The 27035-nt window shown below is 43.2% G+C and overlaps 3 protein-coding genes across 16 annotated transcripts in view; 2 read left to right on the top strand and 1 right to left on the bottom strand.

The window, feature by feature from the left end:
- Positions 1-3439, bottom strand: part of TRIP4 (thyroid hormone receptor interactor 4) — a 67853-nt gene extending 64414 nt beyond the window's left edge. Inside the window, exon 1 of one of the 3 annotated variants that reach the window (XM_016927677.4) lies at positions 3248-3439. In XM_016927677.4, the coding sequence (XP_016783166.3) occupies positions 3248-3348 (101 nt within the window). In that variant the 5' untranslated portion in view covers positions 3349-3439. Of the gene's footprint in view, positions 1-3163 lie in introns of all 3 variants that reach the window. The other 2 variants (XM_024348972.3, NM_001328323.1) reach the window with 2 other exon arrangements.
- Positions 3440-8374: 4935 nt separating this feature from the next.
- PCLAF (PCNA clamp associated factor) lies at positions 8375-25611 on the top strand. 2 transcript variants are annotated; one of them, XM_003952670.6, is made up of 3 exons: positions 8375-9861; positions 10149-10229; positions 25119-25611. In XM_003952670.6, exons 1-3 carry the CDS (start codon positions 9816-9818, stop codon positions 25187-25189), a joined length of 198 nt encoding a protein of 65 aa, XP_003952719.1. In that variant the 5' UTR covers positions 8375-9815; the 3' UTR covers positions 25190-25611. The 2 variants fall into 2 exon arrangements, with proteins under 2 accessions (XP_003952719.1, XP_063651199.1); XM_063795129.1 differs by lacking the exon at positions 25119-25611 and adding an exon at positions 14277-14443.
- The window catches only part of CSNK1G1 (casein kinase 1 gamma 1), a 206809-nt gene continuing 194075 nt past the window's right edge, over positions 14302-27035 (top strand). For 3 of the 11 annotated variants that reach the window (XM_054666781.2, XM_054666764.2, XM_054666757.2), the window contains exon 1: positions 17426-18039. The gene's annotated coding sequence lies outside the window, so the exon portion shown is untranslated. Of the gene's footprint in view, positions 14440-17393; positions 18040-27035 lie in introns of those variants that run through there. The other 8 variants (XR_010151323.1, XM_054666780.2, XM_016927040.4 and 5 more) reach the window with 6 other exon arrangements.

The raw sequence follows: 27035 nt of genomic DNA, 5'->3' as shown, positions 1-27035 counted from the left end.
GTGCTATTTCAAAAATTCAGTCCACTCATAAAATTGTTCAAGTTAGTACATTACTGTAGTACATACACCTGGGTAATTCTCAATTAAATGCCAGGCAAGGCACAGCAAATGCTTTCATCATGGCATAATAGCCTGTTGTGGAATACTAGTGAATACCTAACAAATGCTTCAAATAGTATCTTAGCGTAATACACGCCAACAGGCACTGACCTCCTTCCCAGGCGGAATATAATTTTTTTTTTTTTTTTGCGACGGAGTCTCGCTCTGTTGCCCAGGCTGGAGTGCAGTGGTGAGATATCGGCTCACTGCAACCTCTGCCTCCTGGGTTCAAGCGATTCTCCTGCCTCAGCCTCCCGAGTAGCTGGGATTACAGGTGCCCGTCACCATACCTGGCTATTTTTTTTTGTATTTTTAGTAGAGACGGGGTTTCACCATGTTGGCCAGGCTGGTCTTGAACTCCTGACCTCAGGTGGTCCGCCTGCCTTGGCCTCCTAAAGTGCTAGGATTACAGGCGTGAGCCACCACGCCTGGCCTGAGAACGCATTTTCTTGATACTGTGTAATCCAAACAAAATACAACTGGATTCTAGACTGAGAAGACTATACCTATCATTCTTACCCTATTTCAAATTGTTGATTTATCAAAAATAGCCTCAATCTTTCTTTTTTCCTTTTTTTTTTTTTGAGACGAGGTCTCACTCTGTCACCCAGGATAGAGTGCAGTGGTGCGGTATCGGCTCACTGCAACCTCTGCCCCTCAGTTCAAGGGATTCTCCTGCCTCAGCCTTCCGAGTAACTGAGATGACCTGCACGCTCCACCACACCCGACTAAGTTTTGTATTTTTAGTAGAGTGGGGGTTTCGCCATGTTGGCCAGGCTGGTCTGAAATTCCTGACCTCAAATGATCCATCTGCCTCGGCCTCCCAAAGTGCTTAGATTACACACATGAACCACTGCGCCTGACCACCTCAATCTTTTTTTTAATACTGTATTTAATATAATACACATATTTAATATATTTAATATAATATTTGATATATTTAATATTTAATATATTTAATATATTTGATATATTTAATATTTAATATATTTAATATATTTGATATATTTAATATTTAATATATTTAATATATTTGATATATTTAATATTTAATATATTTAATATATTTGATATATTACACATATTTACAATAAATATGTGAAAATTGGGCCAGGCGTGGTGGCTCATGCCTGTAATCCCAGCACTTTGGGAGGCTGAGGCGGTTGGATCATCTGAGGTCAGGAGTTCGAGACCACCCTGGTCAACATGGTGAAACCCCATCTCTAGTAAGAATACAAAAATTAGCCAGGCATGGTGGTGCGCGCCTGTAATCCCAGCTGCTTGGGCTGAGGAAAGAGAATCGCTTGAACGTGGGAGGCGGAGGTTGCAGCGAGCTGAGATCGCACCACTGCACTCCAGCCTGGGCAACAGAATCTGTCTCAAAAAAAAAAAAAAAAAAAAGTGAAAATTTTGAACTTATATTCATAAAAAACACTTTTCTGTTTTATATATTGCAAAGTTTCATTATTTCATTTGATAGCATTCCACTGCTTTAAAAAATGTTTGAAAACTACTAAATACTTAATCTGACTGCGTTCAAGCAAGGGTAAAGCCAAACCATCAGATTTCGCTGTTTTGTTTTGTTGTCTATTCTAGTGTTAAAAAAAATCCTTTATCTTGTTGTTTACTTTTTTTATTTCTGTAGAGACAGGGTCTCACTATGTTGCCCAGGGTGGTCTCCAACTCCCAGTCTCAAGCAATCCTCCCACCTCTATCTCCCAAAGTGCTGGGAATAAGGGCTTGAGCCATCTCCTAGGGCCTCAAAAAAATCCATTAAAATAACCTACTTGAACTGTCTCCTTGCCAAAAGTCTATTTTCTCCGAAACTCAGAAACTCATCTTACTTCCTACAAAAGCCCTAGAACAGCAATTTAGGTTTCAACATCAGTGACCAAGGAATCAAATGAAGGAACACTTTCAGTTCTTCAATCAAGTCCCATTTTTGTAGTTTTCTCCCCTGCCTGAACACTTTGGACCGCCACCTCTGTCTATTCCTTAGTTCTCGGGTGAAAGTTATCCTTTCCAATAAACCTTCCGAGTTTTTCAAATCTTAATGAGGATCCTTTATTTTGTGCTCCAACAAGCCCCTTCATTTCCCCAACCTCAGCACTCATCAACGAAGGGGAACCCAACTGTCTTGTCTTTGTTACCCCAGCACCTGGCGTGTAACAGCAGCGCAACAAATGTTCTTCAATCAGTTGAAAGTAGATATTAAGTCATGTACACCATCTCCATTTCATAGGAGTCATAAAGCATGATAAGCTCTACTAATGATTCATCTTATAAATGAAGAAACCAGGGTACAGAGAGAAAAATTAAGTTGTCCTGGGTTCTAAAACAGGTAAACGACAACAGAATATAGAACCTGAGACTCCAGAGTCAGAAGCTATTTGTACTCTACCACGCTGCTTCCACTTAAATTCTAGGTCCTATTGACACAGCTGACCCTGTTGGCTCTACTGACACAACTCAGACCGGGCCGACTAAAACGTTCAGAGTATATCTGGGTGCGGTGGCTCATGCCTGTAATCCCAGCACTTTGGGAGGTCGAGGCGGGCGGATCACTTGAGATCAGGAGCTGGAGACTAGCCTGGCCAACATGGTGAAACACCGACTCTACTAAAAATTTTAAAAAATTAGCCGGGTGTGGTGGTGCGTGCCTGTAATCCCAGCTACTTGGGAGGCTGAGGCAGGTGAATCACCTGAACCTGGAAGGCGGAGGTTGCAGTGAGCCAAGATCGCGCCACCGCACTCCAGCCTGGGCGACAGAGACTCCGTCTCAATAATAACAATAATAATAATGATAAATAAATAAAAGAGTAAGGGGTTCAAAGTTAGGAAATACAGTTTGACCTGCCCCTTCTCTCTAGAAAGGAAACTGGCTCCTGGGACAGCCTTGCAGTTCTAATTATTACAGATTGGGCGTCTTCCCAGGAAAAAAGCCCGACCGGCAGACTGTGGAGCCGGACACCCTACTCCAGAAAGTAAACTACAAAGGTGGAGGCCAAAATTCGACGCCTACAGACTACAGACTGCAGCCCCTTTATCACATTTCTCTCTTAACTTTTCAGTCCTCCCCGCTTCCCGGTTCGCTCAGGCAGTGCACATCCCAGAGCTCCTTCCCCGCTTGGACCCGAACTGTTCTCACTGAATGATCTCCTCGCTGACATCCAGGCCGAAAGTCTTCCGCAACTGCTGGGTGCACCAGTGCACCAGCGGCTCCCCGGACACCGCCCCAGCCACCGCCATCTTCCCCAGCCGGAACCAGCTGAGCTGCAAAAGCCCCACGTCCTGCACCGGACTAGTTCCCTTCGCAACACCAACCTCGCTCACGCGGGTTCCGCCAGCTTGCACCGCCCCGCAAGGTCGCACCGCCTCCAGTGCAGATCCCGCCCATCTGTGCGCCTCCTGCTTCTTCCTGCTTTGTTGTCTACTTCCTTGTGCCCTCCGGAGTCGAGCTCTGTCAGTGCGTGATTCTTGCCAATCGCTAAACGTAGGACTCGAGGAAGGCCATTGGCAATTCTGCTGAGAAGACAGTGCAAGTGCCTATAAAAACGACAGTTTAGGGGGAAAACAAACCAATACCCGGAAAGCTGAGAGGCCAGCTTTTTAATCGTCATGGTTTTATGTAAAATAAAACAGCACGTGGAAGGTATTGTAAGCGCTGTAAGTTTTTGCTCTGGTGGTGGTTTTAATTTTTTTAATTAATTAATTAATTTTGAGACGGAGTCTCGCACTGTCGCCCAGGCTTGAGTGCAGTGTCATGATCTCGGCTCACTGCAAGCTCCGCCTCCCGGGTTCATGCCATTCTCCTGCCTCAGCCTCCCGAGTAGCTGGGACTACAGGCACCCGCCACCACGCCCGGCTAATTTTTTTTTGTATTTTTAGTAGCCACGCGGTTTCACGTGTTAGCCGGGATGGAGTGTTTATTTTTAATACCCCCTGTAGTCGACTACTAGATTCACACCGCTAAAACTTCTATTTTATTTTTTGAGCCATGTATTTTCCAGGAGAGCCAAGACAACTCAGCAAGCTCGAGGGTAAAAAACAGTAAAACAGGAGTTAGAATTTGGCTTTGAGGACTTTCCACATGAGTTCTCAACCAAAAATGACAGTATTTAAGGGCTGTCTGCAATTCCCTACCCCGCTAAGACAATGGGCTGGGGAAAATTTAGCCAAACTTTTCTGGAGATCATAATGTCTTCCCATTCATTTCTGGCTTTTTGTTGCATTTGCAGGTTAAAAGTTCTTCATTTCTACTAGCCTGTTTAGACTAAGTGGTCACATTAAATTGGCAGCTGTTTTACCTTTTTGCTAGTGTTTTCATTGGCATAAATATTATAATTAAAATCATGAGTGTATTGGCCGGGCGCAGTGTCTCATGCCTGTAATCCCAGCACTTTGGGAGGCCGAGGCGGGAGGATCACCCGAGCGCACACGGAGACACACACATAAACACACACACACACACACACACACTGGGCGTGGTGGCTCATGCCTGTAATGCCAGCACTTTGGGAATCAGAGGCAAGAGGATCACTTGAGCCCAGGAGTTCCGGACCAGTCTGGGCAGCATAAGGAGAATCCTCATCTCTACAAAAATGAAAAAAATTAGCCTGGCATGGTGGCACATGCCTGTAGTCTCAGCTACTTGAAAGGCTGAGGTGGGAGGCTCACTTGGGCCTGGCAGGTCAAGCTTGGAGTGAGCCCTGATTGCACTACTGCACTCCAGCCTGGGCAACACAGCAAGGCCTTTTTACAAAAACAAAACAAAACCTCATAAGTGTATTGATTTACATTCCATTTAGATTGTCGTAGTTATCATTAATTTGGAAAGCATATGATTTTCCAGGTTTTTTTTTTTTAAGAAAAAGACAAAATACTCTGTGAATGTTTATTAATTGTGGGTACAAGTTTTGTTTCTTTGTAAAACTCCACTACATTTAATAATAATTGTAAGGTATCAAAGTCATTTACCTGTTTATTTATTCAGTCCCTGTGTTAGGGTTCTCCAGAGACAGAACCAATAGGATAGATAACAGATAGATATAGATACAGATCTATGAGGAGATTTATTAGGGAATTGGCTCAGGAAATTATGGAGACTGAAAAGACCCATGACAGGCCATCTGCAAGCACGAGACCCTGGAATGCTGGTAGCTGGCTCAGTCCAAGTTGTGAAATCTTCAAGTCTCAAGGTGGAGGGCCTGGAGTTCTGATGTCTGGGAGCAGAAGTCTGAGAAGAGTGTCTCAGCTCCAGAAGGAAGAAATATTTTTTCTCACCTTTTTTGTTCTGGGTCCTTGGTCAATTGGATGGTGCCCACTCACATTGAGAGCAGATCTGCCCCACTCAGTCCACTGACTCACATGCCAGTCTCCTTTGGAAATACCCTCAAAGGCACCCAGAAGCAATGCTTTACAAGTTATCTAGGTATTTCTTTTTCTTTTTCTTTCTTTGAGATGGAGTTTCCTCTTGTTGCCCAGGCTGGAGTGCAATAGTGCAATCTTGGCTCACTACAACCTCCGCCTCCCAGGTTCAAGCGATTTTCCTGCCTTAGCTTCCCGAGTAGCTGGGATTACAGGCATGTCTCACCATGCCCGGCTAATTTTGTATTTGTAGTAGAGATGGGGTTTCTCCAGGTTGGTCAGGCTGGTCTCAAACTCCCGACTTTAGGTGATCCTCCCGCCTCGGCCTCCCAAAGTGCTGGGATTACAGGCCCTCTAGGTATTTCTTAATCTGGTCAAGTTGACACCTAAAATTAACCGTAACAGTCTCCATAACTAAAACATTAAGTGCTTGAAGGCAGAGACTATGACTTAAGTTTTTTTCGTATAATATAATTTAGTATGTCATACATGTTATGATAAGTACGTCCTCCAGAATAACATAGGTGGCTGGGTACCGTAGCCCACACCTGTAATCTCAGCATTTTGGGAGGCTGAGGTGGGAGGATTGGTTGAACTCGGAAATTCGAGACCAGTCTGGGCAATGTCGGGAGACCCTGTCTCTACAAAAAAACCTAAAAATTAGCTAGGTGTGGTGGCAAGCTCTTGTGTTCCCAGCTACTTGGAAGAGGATCACCTGAGCTCAGGAGGCGAGGCTGCAGTAAACTGTGATCACACCACTGCACTCTAGCCTGCGTGACAGAGTGAGACCCTGTCTCAAAAAAAGAAAAAGGCATTCTTTTCTCATAAGTCATATGTTAATTATGATGTAATTATAATGCAATTTATTATTACTATCATTTGTTAAATTACATTTCTGCCTGAGCAATGCAAGCACACCCATTTAGCAAGACTTAAAGATCTCTTTTTTCTTTTCTTTTCTTTTCTTTTTTTTTTTTTTAGACATTCTTGCTCCATCACCCAGGCTGGAGTGCAATGGCATGATCTGGGCTCACTGCAACCTCCACCTCCCAGGTTCCAGCGATTCTCCTGCCTCAGCCTCCCAAGTAGCTGGTATTACAGGCACCAGCCATCATGCCTGGCTAGTTTTTGTATTTTTGTAGAGATGGGGTTTCACCATTTTGGCCAGGCTGGTCTCGAGCTCCTGACCTCAGTTGATCTACCTGCCTCTGCCTCCCAAATTGCTGGGATTATAAGCATGAGCCACTGCGCCGGCCAAGATTTTCTTCGGTATAAATGTAGGCAGGCCAGTTGCAGTGGCTCACACCTGTAATCCCAGCACTTTGGGAGGCCGAGGCAGGCAGATCACCTGAGGTCAGGAGTTCAAGACCAGCCTGGCCAGCATGGTAAAACCCTGTCTCTACTGAAAATACAAAAGTTAGCTGGATGTGGTGGCACATAACTGTAATCCCAGCTACATGGGTGGCTGAGGCATGAGAATTGCTTGAACCGGGAGACAGAGGTTGCATTGAGCTGAGATCGTGCCACTGCATTCCAGCCTGGATGACAGAGTGAGACTCTGTCTCAAAATTAATAAATAAAATAAATAAATTTAGGCAGAAATTGTATTGATACATACTGTAACTTTTCTTAATGCCCTAGGCCTTTGAAATTTTCAGGTTCACTCCACACCACTCTCTGTGTTTTATTTCATTATAAAAATTGTGTTTAATTGCTTCTGCAAAGCAAACATTTCAGTGAAGAACTTTTACTGGGCATCAGCACTTTTTTTTTTTTCTCTAACATGCATTCTTCATTATCATCGTTGGTCTTAAAATGACAAACATGCAAACAAAAACAAACACATGACTATAGTAATATGTAGACTGCCCCGGGTGGAAATATATATTTGATACTCTTTCTAGCAACTTGCTTGGCAGGTGGGCAAGGAGAAAAGACTATCTTATTCTTTCTGCAGGAATCTGGAATATAAGTTCAAATTAAGTAATTCAGACCTATGTAGAAGCCACTTAAACTGGAAAGGAAATAATAGCACTTAAGAACCACTGTGCTGGCCGGGTGTGGTGGCTTACACTTGTAATCCCAGCACTTTGGGAGGCTGAGGCAGGCAGATCACTTGAGGTCAGGAGTTTGAGACCAGCCTGGCCAACATGGTGAAACCCTGTCTCTACTGAAAATACAAAAATTAGCCGAGTGTTTTGGCACGTGTCTGTAATCCCAGCTACATGGGAGGCTGAGGCAGGAGAATTGCTTGAACCCGGGAGGCGGAGATTGCAGTGAGCCGAGAACACGCCACTGCATTCCAACCTGGGCGAAGAAGTGAGACTCCGTCTCAAAAAAACAAAAACAAAAACAAAAAAAAAAACACTGTGCAATGAGATGGGCCATGAGGACAAAAAACAAAGGAATGCCTTGGGTCTTGTGGATTTTTCCGGTTGATTTGGCTGTAACCTTAGATACCAAGGTTAAGACAAAACTACAGGAATTGCCAATACATTTTCTATTATTGTGTTAATTTAACCTGTTGCCTAGATTCCTTAAATCTGTGTTACAGAGTGCAGTTGTTGATTCTGTTAAAGTACTGAGTAGCCTAATTTTAAGTTCAAGCAATTCATTGGAGAGAATTAATGCTGTGTTTACACTTCTAGGGTAGCCTTTCAAGTGAGCATTTAACAGAATACATCCCAAAGCAAGTTCATCTGATCCTGTTTTTTGTTGTTGTTTTTAGAGACGGAGTCTCGCCCTGTCGCCCAGGCTGGAGTGCAGTAGCGTGATCTCGGCTCACTGCAACCTCCGCCTCCCGGGTTCAAGGAATTCTCCTGCCTCAGCCTCCAGAGTAGCTGGGACTACAGGCACACGCCGCCACTCCCGGCTAATTTTTTATTTTTTATTTTTATTTTTATTTTAGTAGAGACTGGGTTTCACCATGTTGCCCAGGCTGGTCTCGAACTCCTGAGCTCAGGCAATCTGCCCGCCTCGGCCTCCCAAAGTGCTAGGATTACAGGTGTGAGCCACCACGCCTGACCGATTCTGTTTTATGTATGGTGTTTAGAGAGTGAAAATCACTCCCCAGGGGTGTTGTGAGTAATTAGAAGGTAAGCATAAAGATAGAAAAAAATTATGACCCTTTATCCTAGAGTTATGCTCACTGTGTGACAGCGATGTGGTCTTACCACATTTGGCAGGGTCTTTTTGTTTCGTTTCGTTTCGTTTCGTTTCATTTCATTTCCTTGCCTTGCCTTGCCTTTCTTTTCTTTTTTCTTTTCTTTCTTTTCTTTTCTTTCTTTCTTTCTTTTTTTTTTCTGAGACAGGATCTCGCTCTGTTGCCCAGGCTGGAGTGCATGGTGTGATTATGGCTCACTGCAACCTCTCCCTCCTAGGCACAAGCAATCTCCAGTCTCCTGAACTCAAGCCATCCTCCCACCTCAGCCTCCCGAGTAGTTGGGATTACAGGAACATGCCACTGCACCCGGCTAATTTTTGTATATTTTTTGTAGAGACGGGTTTCACCATGTTGGTCAGGCTGGTCTCGAACTCCTGGGGTCAAGCGATCTGCCCGCCTCGGCCTCTCAAAGTGTTGGGATTACAGCCATGAGTCCCCGCTCCTGGCAGATTTGGCAGATTATTTAGGAGCTCTGACACCATTCAGTTCTCAAGAAGACGTTTTATTAGTTTCTTTTTATGTGTGTATGTATATACAATCCCCCTAGTTTTTGTTTAGTCTCACATCATCCTAAAGACATTAAAAAAAACCCTTGTAAACAAGTTGTATTAGCTTCCTTTTCCCCATTCCATAGAATTGTTTTAGTATGGATGCTGTACAAAGAATTCATGCCTGGGGGACTAAAGGAAAGTTCTCAAGTTCTTTTAATTTTGATTTGCATCAAAAAGTCTGCTTAATTTCAGGTTTCACCTCCAGGAGTCAATCATTATGGACTTAAAGCTATAGTAACTTTTGAAGATCGTTTGTAATTCGCTGTCTTTGCTAGGTTTTCTTTTCTAAGCAGGCTCATTTCTGTAGTTCAGAAACTTAGCACCCACTAGTCGGGTACCCCTGGAGAGTCCTGGTACCCTCCCACCTCGGGCGCCTACGAATCCTAGGCCTTTGCGTGTTGATGGACTGATTCGCGCTGCAAGAAGCCTCTCCGCTGTCACCACTGGGCATTGGCAATTGGTTCAGGGGGAACGGCGCGGAACCAATGGGAGCGGTGGCTCGGGAGAGACCTTGGAGCGCGCGGGAAAGAGACCAATATAAACTGTGGCGGGATAGTTTTCGGGTCCTTGTCCAGTGAAACACCCTCGGCTGGGAAGTCAGTTCGTTCTCTCCTCTCCTCTCTTCTTGTTTGAACATGGTGCGGACTAAAGCAGACAGTGTTCCAGGCACTTACAGAAAAGGTGAGGCGATCGAGTGTGGTACTGGAGGGCGGGGGGGTCCTCCCGGCAGCCTGGCCGCGGGCGACAGACGCCAGAGGTCCCCCTGGGCCCTGTGCGCCAAACTCATCTAGCTAGCCAGGGAGTAGCCGCCCGGCCCCTTTACCTAGAAGAGGAAGTCGCAGGGGCAGGGTAAGGTTATCCTGCTGTTCTGGATCGCCAGGCTCTCCTCTCCAAGCTGCTGGGGTCCAGGACTCGGTGTCGGAACCCTCCTGCCCCTTCTGAACACCCTCTTTTGCCTCTCTTCACAGTGGTGGCTGCTCGAGCCCCCAGGAAGGTGCTTGGTTCTTCCACCTCTGCCACTAATTCGACATCAGTTTCGTCGAGGAAAGGTAAGAAGAGCCCTCCTAAAGTTAGGGGATCAGTCCTGGCACCTGCAAGCCCCTGGCTTGCCATGAATTTCTTTTTCTTGAGGTACTCACGCCCGAATTTCTTCCTTGCCCTGTGATACAATAAGAGAGGCTGGGCCTTTTGGCCGGCTAGGGTAGAGGTTGGGGGGAGGTCTCATGGAAGGGAATTTCAAGCCTTGGAGTTAAGGACCGACACAGCTTATCTTCAAGCCTATTTTTCTTTTCTTTTCTTTTTTTAGACAGGGCCTCTCTTTGTCGCTCAGGTTGGAGTGCAGTGGTGCAATCACTGGTCACTACATCCTCCACTTATGGGGCTTAAGCAATCCTCCCACCTCAGCCTCCAAAGTAGCTGGGGCTACAGGTACATGCCACCACGCCAGGCTTTTTTTTCTATTTTTTGTAGAGATGGGGGTCTCACTATGTTGCCTAAGCTGGTCTCAAACTCCTGGGCTCAAACAATCCTCCTACTGGGATTACAGGCATGAGCCACCACAGCCAGCCTATCAATTTTTGTTTTTTGGTTTAGTATTTTCCTTTTTCTTTCTCTTTCTTTTTTTGAGACAGAGTCTTGCACTGTTGCCCAGGCTGCAGTGCAATGGTGTGATCTTGGTTCACTGCAACCTCCGCCTCTCGGGTTCACACGATTCTCCTGCCTCTGCCTCCTGAGTAGCTGGGATTACAGGTGCACACCACCACACCCAGCTAATTTTTTTGTATTTTTAGTAGAGATGGGGTTTCACTATGTTGGCCAGACTGATCTCAAACTCCTGACCTCATGATCCGCCTGCCTCAGCTTCCCAAAGTGATGGGAACACAGACGTGACCCACCACGCCCAGCTATTATTTTTCTTAATAATAACAGAGGCTATTTAAATATTGTTAGAGGCTATTTAAAAGCCCCCTTATTAGATTAAGGGTTTGAACAATCGTTAACAGTGCTGAGTGCTCATTGCAATGTCTACTAAACTTTAATAAAAATGTTTTTGTTTTTGTTTGCTTGTTTTTCCTTTCTTCCTTACTCTTTTTTGTTTGTTTGTTGGTTTGTTTGTTTGAGTATGATGTCTGTGGGTTTTCTCCAACTTTGCAGCTCCTAATACTGTCTTTGGGAGAGTAGGAGTGAAACCCGGCAAGGGAAATAGCTTCACGCTGCTCCTTCTGTGCATGGAGTAGATGAGAAAATGCCCTGCCATCTGGTGCCTCATTCCTTTCAGTAGGAAATTTGGCAGACAGGGAGATTAACGCTACAAGATTTAATTAAGAACATAAAGGTGAACACTGTTTAGGACTTCATGGGTTTTTAAGTCAATTCAAATTTCTCCCTATTTGAAACATTTCATTAGAAAACATTTACTATTTCTATCTCTTCAGATAAAAGGAAATAGAAGTTGATGAATTTTTTTAGAGTAACTTATACCCTGTACCACTAGACTAAGTTTCTTTTTCTTTTCTTTTTTCTTTTTTTTTTTTTGAGACAGGTTCTCACTCTGTTGCCCAGGCTTGAGTGCAGTGGTGCAATCACAGCTTACTGCAGATTTGACCCCAGGGTTCAAATGATCCTCCCACTTCAGGCTCTTCCCAAGTAGCTGGGACTGTAGGCACATGCCACCACACGCCCGCCTAATTTTTGTGTTTTTTGTAGAGATGGGGTTTCATCACATTGCCCAGGCTGGTCTCGAACTCCTGGGCTGAAGCAATCCTCCCGCCTCAGCCTACCAAAGTGCTGGGATTACAGACGTGAGCCACCATGCCTGGCCTGATGAAATTTCATTAGAGCCGCATCTCATCGTCTGGTCCACTGTTGAATCACCAGAGCCAACTAAATAGGCCCTTACTGAATATATGTTGACTAAATGCATCCTTTAAGGCATTTTAAAAATCTCTAATTTTAATCTGAATAATTGGATGTATGAAATGGGTAATATCCTTATTTTAAAGATAAGGAAATTTAATCTCTGGTTATATAATTGATAAAGGTCACACAACTAAATCAGTGGAGTTGGGTTTGAACCTGTTGCTGCTATATATATATATATATATTTTTTTCTGAGACAGAGTCTCGCTCTGTCACCCAGGCTGGAGTGCAGTGGCATGAACTCGGCTCACTGCAACCTCCGCCTCCCGGGTTCAAGCAATTCTTCTGCCTCAGCCTCCTAAGTAGCTGGGATTACAGGCATGCGCCACCATGCCTGGCTAAATTTTGTATCTTTAGTGGAGACAGGGTTTCACCATGTTGGCCAGGCTGTTCTCGAATGCCTGACCTCATGATCCAACTGCCTCGGCCTCACAAAGTGCTGGGATTACAGGCGTGAGCCACTGCGCCCAGCTGCTGCTGTATGTTTTCTAGTAGTAAAAGCATTCCTGTAAGGTTCCTTTGGGAAAATTGTGAACCAAAAGATCACTATCTTTTACATGCCATTCCTTCTTTTGGAGGCGAAGGCGGGACAGTTGCCTCAGCCAGCAGTTTGAGACCAGCCTGGACAACGTGGCAAAACCCCATTGCTATTTTTATAAATGTAAATAAATAAATACAAACAATATAACTTCAGAGTCTATATGGAAACAACTTTTGTAAGCATTCTTTAACAACTAGAGTTGTTAAAGCAAATGTTTTAGCTTAAAGCAAAAGATTTGCAGTAACTGAATAATTTGTTCCTGGTCATTACTTTATAAAAAGGCAAGAATTTTCCCTCAATTTCTCCTTATATTACTGTTGAAAAATAACCAGGAATTGGCCGGGCAGGGTGGCTCACACTTGTAATCCCAGCACTTTGGGAGGCCACGGCGGGCGGATCACGAGGTCAGGAGATCGAGACCATCCTAGCATGGTGAAACCCTGTCTCTACTAAAAGTACAAAAAATTAGCCAGGTGTGGTGGCGGGCGCCTGTAGTCCCAACTGCTAGGGAGGCTGAGGCAGGAGAATGGCATGAACCCGGGAGGCGGAGCTTGCAGTGAGCCAAGATCGTGCCACTGCACTGCAGCCTGGGTGACAGAGTGAGACTCTGTCTCCCCCCGAAAAAAACAAAAACAAAACAAAAATTAGCTGGGCGTGGTGGCGGGCGCCTGTAATCCCTGCTACTCGGGAGGCTGAGGCAGGAGAATCACTTGAATCCGGGAGGCAGAGGTTACAGTAAGCCAAGATTGCGCCACTGCACTCCAGTCTGGGTGACAGAGCTAGACTCTGAAAAAAAAAAAAAAAACCACCAGGAATTGGACTTCTCTTATGAACTGAAAAGGAGCCAGGTGCTTTGAAAAATGGAATCTACTTTTGTGGAGACTTTCACATTGCCTCTTATATGTGCTTTAACTAAATGACCTTAGTAAGTAAAATGTTGGCATTTTATACTACATGGTCCTATCTTAACGTTAGGAAAAAGTGTGTCAAACTTCAGTATGTCAGTACATACAAGAATATATATATATATATATATATATATATATATATATATATATATTTTTTTTTTTTGAGACAGAGTCTCGCTCTGTTGCCAGACTGGAGTGTGCAGTGGTGGCGCAATCTTGGCTCACTGCAACCTCCGACTCGCTGGTTCAAGTGATTCTCCTGCCTCAGCCTCCCAAGTAGCTGGGAATACAGGCACGTGCCGCCACACCCAGCTAATTTTTGTATTTTTAGTAGAGACGGGGGTTTCACCATGTTGTCCAGGTTGGTCTCGAACTCCTGACCTTGTGATCCACCCTCCTCAGCCTCCCAAAGTGCTGGGATTACAGGCGTGAGCCACTGCACCCGGCAAGAGTATTTGAATAGCTCTGCTTGTGGACAAAATATAAAAATATTTTTCAGTTGTAAAAATTCTGTTACTACTGTTATTGCTAAGATAACCATCACACTGAGTTTATTGGTGGAATACAGCTTTATTGTGTCACATTTTCTAATTCTTTAAGTTGTATATCTTAAATAAGGATTATTTAATACCTTTGAGAATTTGATGTTAAAGAAAGAATTAAGTTGTTTAAGGAATAGAGATTGTATTATTAGCACTTATCTAGTTCCATCTGTTTATATTTTACAGCTGAAAATAAATATGCAGGAGGGAATCCCGTTTGCGTGCGCCCAACTCCCAAGTGGCAAAAAGGAATTGGAGAATTCTTTAGGTTGTCCCCTAAAGATTCTGAAAAAGAGAATCAGATTCCTGAAGAGGCAGGAAGCAGTGGCTTAGGAAAAGCAAAGAGAAAGTAAGTTTTTATATTCTGGAATATAAAGAAAATATTTATCTCACGCCTGTAATCCCAGCACTTTGGGAGGCCGAGGTGGGAGGATCACTTGAGGCCAGGAGTTCAAAACCAGCCTGTCCAACATGGTGGAACCCTGTCTCTACTAAAAATACAAAATTAGCTGGGCGTGCTGGTGCACACCTGTTGTCCTAGCTATTTGGGAGGCTCAAACAAAAGAATTGCCTGGTGCAGCAAACCACCATGCACACATATACCTATATAACAAACTTGCATGTACTGCACATGTGTCTCATTTTCACGCCACTGCACTCCACTCTGGGGGACAGAGTGAGACTCCGTCTCAAATAAAAAATTAATTAATTAATTAATAAAGAAAATATCTTGAAAATAAAGGACAAATAGGATATTGAGTCAAGTTTCTCTTCAAGCTCATAAGAAAATGCAAAAAAAGTTTTTAAAAACTTCTTCTAATTTCTTATTATAACTCACTCCCAAATTTCTTTTCTTTTTTTTTTCCTGAGACGGAGTCTTGCTCTGTTGCCGAGGCTAGAGGGCAGTGGCGCTATCTCAGCTCACTGCAACCTCCGCCTCCCAGGTTCAAGCAATTTTCCTGCCTCAGCCTCCCAAGTAGCTGGGATTACAGGCACACACCACCATGCCCAGCTAATTTTTGTATTTTTAGTAGATACAGGGTTTTGCCTTGTTGGCCAGGCTGGTCTTGAACTCTTGACTTTGTGATCTACCCACCTTAGCCTCCCAAAGTACTGGGATTACGGGCGTGAGCCACTGCATCCAGCCAGCAAATTTCAAACATTAGTAAAAAGCATTCTTTTTACTCTTCCCAATCTCTCAAAGAGGATCAGTTCCCATTCACATAAGTGCTATGTCATTAACCATGAACTTAGTGTATTGAGTCTTTAATTCTTACTGTCTTTTTCCTTTAGGCTTTTCTTACAAGGCAATTTCCTTGTTGGCTTATATAACTTGAATTCCATTAATCCTGTCCCTTAAAAAACTACCAGTTCAACTTCCACAAGAAATATATAACCAGGCTGTGTGCGGTGGCTCATGCCTGTAATCCTAGCACTTTGGGAGGCTACAGTGGGCAGATCGCTTGAGCTCAGGAGTTCCAGACCAGCCTGGGCAACATGGTGAAACCCCTTCTCTACCAAAAGGGTGGCGGCGCCGCCTATAATCCCAGCCACTAGGGAGGCTGAGGTGGGAGAATTGCTTGACCCTGGGAGATGAAGGTTGCAGTGAGCCGAGATCCCGCCACTGTACTCCAGCATGGGTGGCAGAGTGAGGACCTGTCTCAAAAATAGGCCGGGCACAGTGGCTCACCTCTGTAATCCCAGCACTTTGAGAGTCCAAGGCAGGCAGATCACAAGATCAAGAGATCGAGACCATCCTGCAACATGGTGAAACCCCGTCTCTACTAAAAATACAAAAAATTAGCTGGGCGTGGTGGCAGGTGCCTGTAATCTCAGCTACTCGGGAGGCTGAAGCAGGAGAATTGCTTGAACCTGAAAGGTGTTGGTTGCAGTGAGCTGAGATCGCACCACTGCACTCCAGCCTGGGGGACAGAGCGAGACTCCATCTCAAAAAAAATCAAGTAAAATAAAAATAAAAATATGACCAATATGGAAAAGTTGGAAAATATAGAAATCCCCATCACCTAGAACCAACTAGGACTAATACCATGGTGTATTGTCTTTACAACTTCTCTGTAAGTACGTAAGAATAGTGAAAAACAAAAAGTAGGGATAAAACTACACACACCAAACTTGGTGTGCAACCTTTAAAAAAAAGTTTCCGAGTTTCATCTGTTATATTTCATGAATATCTCATTCCTTTTTTCCTTTTTTTCTTTCTTTCTTCCTTTTTTTTTTTTTTTTTGATATGGGGGTCTCACTCTGTCACCCAGGCTGTAATGCAGTGGCCCAATCTTCGCTCACTTCAACCTCTGCCTCCTGGGTTCGATTGATTCTCCCACCTCAGCCTTCCAAGTAGCTGGAATTACAGGCATGTGCCATGGAGTTCAGCTAATTTTTTGTGTTTTTGGTAGAGATGAGGTTTCGCCACGTTGCCTAGGCAGGTCTCGAACTCCGGAGCTCAAATAATCCACTTGCCTTGGCCTCCCACTGTGCTGGGATTACAGGCATAAGCTGCCACACCTGGCCAGTGTGCAAACTTTTTTTTTTTTTTTTTTTTTTTTTTGAGACGGAGTTTCGCTCTGTTGCCCAGGCTGGAGTGCAGTGGTGCAATCTCGGCTCACTGCAACCTCCACCTCCCGGGTTCACACCAGTCTCCTCTCTCACCCTCCCAAGTAGCTGGGACTACAGGCACCCGCCACCACGCCCGGCTAATTTTGTTGTATTTTTAGTAGAGATGGGATTTCACCATGTTAGCCAGGATTGTCTCAATCTGACCTCATGATCTGCCCGCCTCGGCCTCCCAAAGTGCTGGGATTACAGGCGAGTGCAACCACACCCGGCCACAAACTTTTTAAGAAGTTAATTAAACCATACCTTTTACATTTTTAATGACAGGAAAATGCTCACAATAATTGTTAACCCAAAATTCTGGATACAAAAGTACAATCTTTACTGTGTAAATACATGTATATGTACTATATGAAAATATACCAAATATCAATAATACTTATCTCTGGGTAAAAACCTCTTCTCATACTCTGTGCTAACAACTTTTAACAAAAAATTTGCATCACTTTTAAGAATCAAGAAAAATTTCTGAAGGTCATATGGGACAGAAAAAAAAACCAAGGGAAAAATCATGCCACTTGGGAAAAAAAGATTCGAAACCTGCCTTTTTATAGATTTGTAATTAATAAGGTCCAGGCTTTCTAAGCAACTTAAATGTTTTGTTTCGAAACAAAGTACTTGCCTGGATGTAGGAGGAAAGGGAGTGATGTCACTGCCATTATGATGCCCCTTGAATATAAGACCCTACTTGCTATCTCCCCTGCACCAGCCAGGAGCCACCCATCCTCCAGCACACTGAGCAGCAAGCTGGACACACGGCACACTGATCCAAATGGGTAAGGGGATGGTGGCGATGCTCATTCTGGGTCTGCTACTTCTGGCGCTGCTCCTACCGGTGCAGGTTTCTTCATTTGTTCCTTTAACCAGTATGCCGGAAGCTACTGCAGCCGAAACCACAAAGCCCTCCAACAGTGCCCTACAGCCTACAGCCGGTCTCCTTGTGGTCTTGCTTGCCCTTCTACATCTCTACCATTAAGAGGCAGGTCAAGAAACAGCTACAGTTCTCCAACCCATACACTAAAACCGAATCCAAATGGTGCCTAGAAGTTCAATGTGGCAAGGAAAAAAACCAGGTCTTCATCAAATCTACTAATTTCACTCCTTATTAACAGAGAAACGCTTGAGAGTCTCAAACTGGACTGGTTTAAAGAGCATCTGAAGGATTTGACTAGATGATAAATGCCAATATTAAATCTGTTGGAGTTTCATGTTTAAGACGGAGGAGAAAGAGAACATCAAAAATTACTTAGCAAGCTATGGAATGGAGATTCAGTTTTCGTTTTAGTTTGTTAAATCTACAAGGCTGTAAAATGATTAGGTAATAGAAAAAGCTTCCATGATTCTATTTATTATATATGTGCATTGGAAGAAACTACCAGATGTTACTATAAATATTCTATGTATTGTTTCAGCCATCCTAATTTAATGCTGATATGCTCTAGATTTACATTGCTAAGTTTTCACTCTTCTCTTGGGCACTTAACTCTGTTTCTTTTGTTTGTTTGTTTTGAGAAGGAGTCTCACTCTGTTGCCCAGGCTGGTGTGCAGTGGTGCTATCTTGGCTCGCTGCAACCTTCGCCTCCTGGGTTCAAGCGATTTTTGTGCCTTTCTTGAGTAACTGGGATTACAGGCACGTGCCACCACATCCAGCTAATTTTTGTATTTTTAGTAGAGATGGGATTTCACCATGTTGGCCAGGATGGTCTTGATCTCCTGACCTCGTGATCCGCCCGCCTCGGCCTCCCAAAGTGCTGGGATTACAGGCATGAGCCACTGCGCCTGGCCAAGGGCACTTAACTCTTTAGGGCTTTGGATTTGATTTGCCATTGCATTTGACTTTCTTTTTTTTTTTGAGATGGAGTGTCGCTCTGTCGCCCAGGCTGGGGTGCAGTGGCGCTATCTCGGCTCACTGCAAGCTCCGCCTCCCGGGTTCATGCCATTCTCCCGCCTCAGCCCCCCCAGCAGCTGGGACTACAGGCGCATGCCGCCACGCCCGGCTAATTTTTTGTATTTTTAGTAGAGACGGGGTTTCACCGTGTTAGCCAGGATGGTCTTGATCTCCTGACCTTGTGATCCACCCGCCTCGGCCTCCCAAAGTGCTGGGATTACAGGCGTGAGCCATTGCACCCAGCCCTGCATTTTACTTTCTATGTGGTAATTGAAGTGTGCCAGAGCAATGATAGACTGGAATTTACTCCAAATCCAAGCATGACTAATTCTTGCATATACACTTAAAAGTGAAATAGTAGGCATTTCCTATCACCCATTCCAATTCAACAAAAATGCCAGATTTAGTTACCATACTTAACTGGATTCCAAAAATTAGAAGTGCATTGACTTCAAGTAATTTTAAAATAGTGCCTTTTTATCTTTGTATATGTCAAATAATTTTCACAACTTAAAAACTGATTTTTTTGTGTGCAGGAGGTGGGTTAAAAGTTGATCTCCTTTGAAGGCGTATTTGATTAATCTTGAAATTAAGAGGTGACTTTGTACATGTTGAATAATTTTTACAACTTAAAAATTGACCATTTTTTGTGCAGGAGGTGGGTTAAAAAAGTTGATCTGGGCTAGGTGCGGTGGCTAATGCCTGTAATCCCAGCACTTTGGGAGGCCAAGGTGGGCGGATCACTAGAGGCCAGGAGTTCAAAACCATCCTGGCGAACATGGTGAAACTCGGTCTCTACTAAAAATACAAAAATTAGCTGGGTGTGGTGGCGCACACCTGTAATGCCAGCTACTCAGGAGGCTGAGGCAGGAGAATCACTTGAACCCAGGAGGTGGAGTGAGCCAAGATTGTGCCACTGCACTCCAGCCTGGGTGACAGAGCGAGACTCTGTCTCAAAAAAAATTGATCTGTTTTGAAGTCATATTTGATTAATCTTGAAATTAAGCAGTGGGCTGGGCACGGCGGCTCATGCCTGTAATCCCAGTACTTTGGGAGGCCTAGGTGGGCGGATCACCTGAGGTCAGGAGTTTGAGACTAACCTGGCCAAAATGGTGAAACCCCATCTGTACTAAAAATACAAATATTAACTGGGCGTGGTGGTGAGTGCCTGTAATCCCAGCTACTCAGGTGGCTGAAGCAGGACAAGCACTTGAACTCAGGAGGCAGAGGTTGCAGTGAGCCGAGATCACGCTACTGCACTCTAGCCTAGCCTGGGCAACAGAGTGAGACTTCGTCTCAAAAATAAAAAGCCAAGTGCAGTGGCTCACGCCTGTAATCCCAGCACTTTGGGAGGCCGAGGTGGGCGGATCATGAGGTCAGGAGATCAAGACCATCCTGGCTAACACAGTGAAACCCTGTCTCTACTAAAAATACAAAAAATTAGCCGGGCATGGTGGCAGGCACCTGGAGTCCCAGCTACTCGGGAGGCTGAGGCAGGAGAATAGCGTGAACTCGAGAGGCGGAGCTTGCAGTGAGCCGAGATTGCGCTACTGCACTCCAGCCTGGGCGACAGCGCGAGACTCCGTCTCAAAAAAAAAAAAAAAAAAAAGAACATGAAATAGCAAAATAACAAATCTGGTTCTGTATTTGCAAAGTGAAGACCAGAAATTTGTCTGCATTAAATTCACAATGCTTTTGTGCTCTTTCTGTAAATACTTAAAAAAAAAAACAAACAACAACAAAAAAACAACAACAACTTTATGAGTCTGAGTAGCTACATTTGGGACACTTTCTATAATTAGTCAATATTTTTAGATAGAGCCTGGGCGTAAGCATAAGTGGACTTGATTCTGGTAAGCAAAACTTTTACAACTGCCTTGATGTATAGAAGCCTTTTTAGAAATAGACACTCCAGCCTGGGTGCGGTGGCTTGTGCCTGTAATCCCAACATTTTGAAAGTCCAAGGCAGGTGGATCACCCAAGGTCAGGAGTTCGAGACCAGCCTGGCCAACACGGCGAAACCCCCGTCTCTACTAAAAATACAAAAATTAGCTGGGCTTGGTGGCAGGTGCCCATAATCCCTGCTACTCCAGGGGCTGAGGCAGGAGAGTCACTTGAACTCGGGAGGCGGAGGTTGCAGTGAGCCGAGATCATGCCATTGCACTCCAGCCTGGGCAACAGAGCGATAATCCATCTGAAAAAAAAAAAAAAGAAATACGTACTCCATGAGGCCAGGCATGCCCAGGATTTTGGGAGACTGAAGGGGGAGGATTGCTTGAGCCCAGGAGTTTGAGACCAGCTTGGGCAACATAATGAGACCATGTCTCTACAAAAAAAAAAAAAAAAAATTAGGTGGGCATGGTGTCGCACACCTGTAGTCCTGACTACTCTGGAGGTTAAGGTGGGAGTCGCTTGAGCCCAGGCATTCGAGGCTGCAGTGAGTTATGATTGTGCCACTGAACTCCAGCCTGGGTGACAGAGCCAGATTGTGTTTCTATTAAAAAAAAAAAAAGGACACTCCATGAAATCTTTGGTTCACATGGTCACACACTGATGCTTAGTTGTTCCTGTATCCCATATGGCCATAGTAGCTTTAATAAGTCTTAAGGCAATATTTGCCATCTTTAGAAACCTGCATGGGAACAAGCAGATCCAACAGATCTTGACCTATGGTATGTGTGACTGAACAGTTCCTTTTGCTTCTTATTTGTACATTCTATATCTGTTACATCTGTTTTGGATTGTACATTGTGTTTGGAATGGATTTTCATTGAACACAAACTAGATAAAAATAGATGGCTGAAAGAGTAATTAAAACAAAGTATTTGACATATGAAAGCATATAAAATATTAAGAATTATTCATTACAAAAATTAGCCAGGTATGGTGGCACATGCATGTGATCTCAGCTACTGGGGAGGCTGAGATAGAAGAATCACTTGAACCTGGGAGGCAGAGGTTGCAGTGAGCCGAGATCACTGCACTCCAGCCTGGGCAACAAAGTGAGACTCCATCTCAAAAAAAAAGAAATTATTCAGTGCTGTTCATAAGCTCATTTAGTAAATAGTAATTGAGTGTCTATGATCCATGTTGTGAGATTAGCAGCAATTAAATCTTAGGCTTTGTTGTTATATCACTATCATGATTTCTGGTTTCCATAAAAATCAACCAAAGGGATACCCTTTTTTTTTTAGAGACAGGATTTTTTTTTTTTTTTTAAAGAGACAGGATTTTGCTCTGTTACTCAGGCTGGAGTGCAGTGGTGAGATCATAGCTCGCTGTAGCCTTGACCTCTTGTACTCAAGCAATTTTCCCACTTCAGCCCCCTAAGTAGCTGGGACTATAGATGCATGCCATTGCTCCTGGCTAATTTTAAATTTTTAGTAGAGACCAGGCCTTGCTATGTTGCCTAGGCTGGTCTTGAACTCCTGGGCTCAAGCAATCCTAACACCTCAGCTTCCCAAAGTGTTGGGATTACGGGCCTCAGCCATGATGCCTGGCCCCAGAGGGATACATTTTGGATAAAGCTTTTTAATAGGCTTGCTTTCCTGATCCAATAAATTTCTTCTAGTTCTCTGTCATTGTCTGGCACCATTCTTCCTCGTTCTTTTTTCCAATAGGAACAAGCTGATAGTCAAGACTAGCTTTAGAATATATTTCAGACTTCTTGAATTACCTGTGACTTACATCAAGGAAATAAAATATTTGGCAATATAGCCAAATGTGACTATAACACTGATCATCACAGGAATAAAACCTATATTATAGCCTTCCCACCATATGAAAAGAGATCATACATATATTCTCATAAAGAACTTTAATCCATGGTATTATAAAATCTGTGACATAAACCTAGGTAATAGAGGTTTATATTATTTCTTTAGGTCCTGTTCTTAGATTTGCCATTGTTTAGGAGGATTGTAATTACCCCTTTATTGAAATAATAAATGAGTTTATTAGAAGGATTTATGATATAAACTCTCTATGGAATATAGTTATTCCCATGGCCTTATTTTTCTCCCAAAGGTAGGGTAAACTCCCAGCAGTTGCGTGGGGGAAGAGTTAGAATCAAGGAAGACTATCTACTTAAACCTTTAACAGAGTTATGATGCCTAAAGTAAATCAGGCGCTTGCACAAAGGAAGTCTGGGTTATGATAATGTTCATTTGTTAATTTGATTTAATTTCCAGGAAAATACAATGAAGATATCTTTGTTATCTAATACTGAGTTAATGATAATCTTACTTTGTTTTTGTTTTTTTTTTGAGACAGAGTTTTTGCTCTTGTTGCCCAGGCTGGAGTCCACCTCCTGGGTTCAAGCGATTCTCCTGCCTCAGCCTCCTGAGTAGCTGGGATTACAGGCACGCGTCACCATGCCCAGCTAATTTTTTTTGTATTTTTAGTAGAGACAGGGTTTCATTATGTTGGCTAGACTGGTCTCGAACTCCTGACCTCAGATGATCCACCTGCCTTGGCCTCCCAAAGTGCTGGGATTACAGGCGTGAGCCACCGCGCCGGGCCAACGATAATCTTATACCAAATCTGAGTGCCTTCATTTTCACTTCCTTCTTTCACTACCTGGTTCTGCCCATCAAGGATTGCTGGATCTAATTTGAAAACCAAGAATTTTAGAGTAGATCTTACAAATCTTTGTCAGCTCTAATAAACCAAAAAAAAAAAAGTAGTTTTTGATTAAGTTTTGAATTGACTTTTCCTCCATAAAAAGTGTAATGAGGCTGGGCACGGTGGCTCATGCCTGTAATCCCAGTACTTTGAGAGGCCAAGGCAGGCGGATTATGAAGTTAAGAGATCAAGACCATCCTTGCCAACATGGTGAAACCCTGTCTCTACTAAAAATACAAAAAAATTAGGTGGGCATGGTGGTGTATGCCTGTAATCCCAGCTACTCGGGAGGCTAAGGCAGGAGAATCGCTTGAACCCGGGAGGCAGAGGTTGCAGTGAGCTGAGATCACACCACTGCACTCCAGCCTGGTGACAGAGCGAGACCCCATCTCAAAAAAAAATCTATAATGGGTACAAAATGACTTTGTTTTTTGTTTTTTTTTTGGGGTTTTTTTGAGACAGAGTTTTGCTCTTGTTGCCCAGGCTGGAGTGCAATGATTCAGTTTTGGCTCACGGCAACCTCTGCCTCCTAGGTTCAAGCAATTCTCCTGGCTGAGCCTCCCAAGTAGCTGGGATTACAGGCACCTGCTACCATGCCCGGCTAATTTTTGTATTTTTAGTAGAGATGTGTTTCACCATGTTGGCCAGGCTGGTCTCGAACTTCTGACCTCAGGTGATCCACCCGCCTCGGCCTCCCGAAGTGCTGAGATTAGAGGCATGAGCCACAGGGCCCTCCCTGACTTTGGGATAATGTAAATTATTTTTCAAAAGCTACAACTATTCTATGCTAACAATTTTGGGGTTTTTCTTTTTTCTTCTTCTTTTTTTGTTTTATTGACACAGAGACCTGCTCTGTTTCCCAGGCTGGAGTGCAGTGGCACAATCAATCATGGCTGACTGCAACCTTGAAGTGATCCTCCTGCCTCAGGCCTCCTGAGTCGCTGAAACTATAGGGATGTGCCACCACGACCAACTAATTTTTTTTTTTTTTTTTAGACAGGCTTTCTGTCCCCCAGGCTGGAGTGCAATGGCACAGTCTCAGCTCACTTCAACCTCCACCCACCATGCTCAAGCGATTCTCCTGCCTTAGCCTCCCAAGTAGCTGGGGTTACAGGCACACACCACCACTGCCCGGCTATTTTTGTATTTTTAGTAGAGATGGGTTTTCACCATGTTGGCTAGGCTGGTCTCGAATTCCTGACCTCAAATGTTCCACCCACCTTGGCCTCCCAAAGTGCTGGGATTACAGGCGTGATCCACTGACCCCGGCCTGATTTTTTATTTTTTGTAGAGATGGGGTGTCACTAAGTTGCCCAGGTTGGTCTCAAACTCTTGGGCTCAAGCAATCCTCCTGCCTCATCCTCCCAAAGTGCTGGGATTATGAGTGTAAGTCACTGTGTCCGGCAAATCTGGGGTTTTTCCTAATTAGTTAATGTAATCACATGATTCAAAAGAGTATATATAGTCAAAGGACAACTTGCTATATGTTTTCTCTGCTAAAGTGGATTGGTTAATTTTTTTACTTTTTGTTACCACAAAGTTCTTGCTGAAGGATTATATTGTTTATCAATCCATTTAATAACTTGTTGAAATAATATGCTATATAAATAGACTCTTTTTTTAATAAAAATGACAACGTAGTCTAAAGGAGAAACACTGATTCTGCAAATTAACAGGCAAATAAATTGTTAAAAATTTTGTTGCATTAATACTTGAAATTTGTAGGTGTTTGTTAATTAATGAAGTTTAATTTTCTTTCATTTCTAGTCATTAGACCAGATCTACTGCACTGTTAATTAATGTTCCTGATTTATATAGGTTTGTAACTATTTTTTTCAAACAGTTGATACTTGGATGGCTATTGATGTTCTCTCTTCTTTTCACAGAGCATGTCCTTTGCAACCTGATCACACAAATGATGAAAAAGAATAGAACTTTCTCATTCATCTTTGAATAACGTCTCCTTGTTTACCCTGGTATTCTAGAATGTACATTTACATAAATGTGTTTGTTCCAATTAGCTTTGTTGAACAGGCATTTAATTAAAAAATTTAGGTTTAAATTTAGATGTTCAAAAGTAGTTGTGAAATTTGAGAATTTGTAAGACTAATTATGGTAACTTAGCTTAGTATTCAATATAATGCGTTGTTTGGTTTCTTTTACCAAATTAAGTGTCTAGTTCTTGCTAAAATCAAGTCATTGCATTGTGTTCTAATTACAAGTATGTTGTATTTGAGATTTGCTTAGATTGTTGTACTGCTGCCATTTTTATTGGTGTTTGATTATTGGAATGGTGCCATATTGTCACTCCTTCTACTTGCTTTAAAAAGCAGAGTTAGATTTTTGCACATTAAAAAATTCAGTATTAATTAAACATTACTTATTCTACCCTTTTTTTGGCAAGGAGGACAAATACGCAATGTTGGAAAACCTTGGATGGATATCTTCTCTTTAAAAAAATGTAAAGATAATTTGGTCTTGAGGGTTTAAACCGTTGATAATGCCTCTACAACAACAATAAGAAAAAAGATAAAATACTAGGATAGAATCATGGTGGGCACAGTGGCTTCTCAGGAGGCTGAGGAGGGAGGTTTGCTTGAGTCCAGGAGTTGGAGACCAGCCCAGGCAACATAGCGAAACCCTATCTCTAAAAAAATTTTTAAAAAGGCTGAGTGCAGTGGCTCACACCTGTAATCCCAGCACTTTGGAAGGCCAAGGCAGGTGGATCACCTGAGATAGGAGTTCAAGACCAGCCTGGCCAGCATGGTGAAACTGTCACTACTAAAAATGAAAAAATGAGCCAGGCATGGTGGCACATGCCTGTAATCCCAGCTACTCAGGAGGCTGAGGCAGGAGAATCGCTTGAACCTGGGAGGTGGAGGTTGCAGTGAGCCGAGATTGTGCCACTGCACTCCAGCCTGAACAACAGAGTGAGACAATGTCTTAAAAAAAAAAAAAGAAAGAAAAGAAAAAAATATATATTTATATATGAACAATAATAAAAAATTAGCCTGGCATGGTGGCATGCACAGTGGAACCAGATCCCATCTCTTAAAAGAAATTTTCCTAGGATTTGCATTTGATTCACTATCATAAAATATAAGTTTAAAGTTGGAAGTCAATATAACATGAAAGGCAAATCATGCCATAAACCCATAGGCATGGCAAAACTCCTAAGAGCTACTATGACATTTTTCAACATAACCAGAGGTATAATTGAAGAAGTGAGTATAATATTCCTCATCACCCTTTTTGCAGCAGCCTGTTATCAAAAGTAATCATATTTTAGTAGGCATATTTTTCTGAAATACGTTTGTAATAAATGCATACTTATTTTTACAATACACTATCCATTTGTGTGCTTCCTAAAATTATGTCCTATTTTATTCTTTCCAAATACAAATCAGAGCATTGACCTGATTTTAACACCTTCCAAACTGTTTGAGTCCGAATGATTGTAGATTATATTTTTTGCTTTGTCTTTTAGAGGTGGATATTATTAAACAGTATGTTATTGAATTGGGAGCTGAGTTTCTAAAATCCCAAGTACTTATTTGATAATTAGGTTTATTTTTAAGAAGTGGTTTAAACAAAATATCTTAAAGTCAAGTTTTAATGGGTCTGACACTTCATTTGCTATTTTTCTTTTCTTTTCTTTTTTAGATGGAGTCTCGCTCTGTCACCCAGGCCAGAGTGCAGTGGCTTGACCTTGGCTCACAACAACTTCTGCCTCCCAGGTTCAAGCGATTCTCCTAACTCAGACTCCGGAGTAGCTGAGACTACAGGTGCTCGCCACCACGCCC

The sequence above is a fragment of the Pan troglodytes genome, chromosome 16 (assembly GCF_028858775.2).
Source record: "Pan troglodytes isolate AG18354 chromosome 16, NHGRI_mPanTro3-v2.0_pri, whole genome shotgun sequence".
Lineage (NCBI taxonomy): Eukaryota > Metazoa > Chordata > Mammalia > Primates > Hominidae > Pan > Pan troglodytes.
The sequence above is the reverse complement of the archived record's forward strand: the minus strand, read 5'-3'. Positions and strand labels throughout refer to the sequence as shown.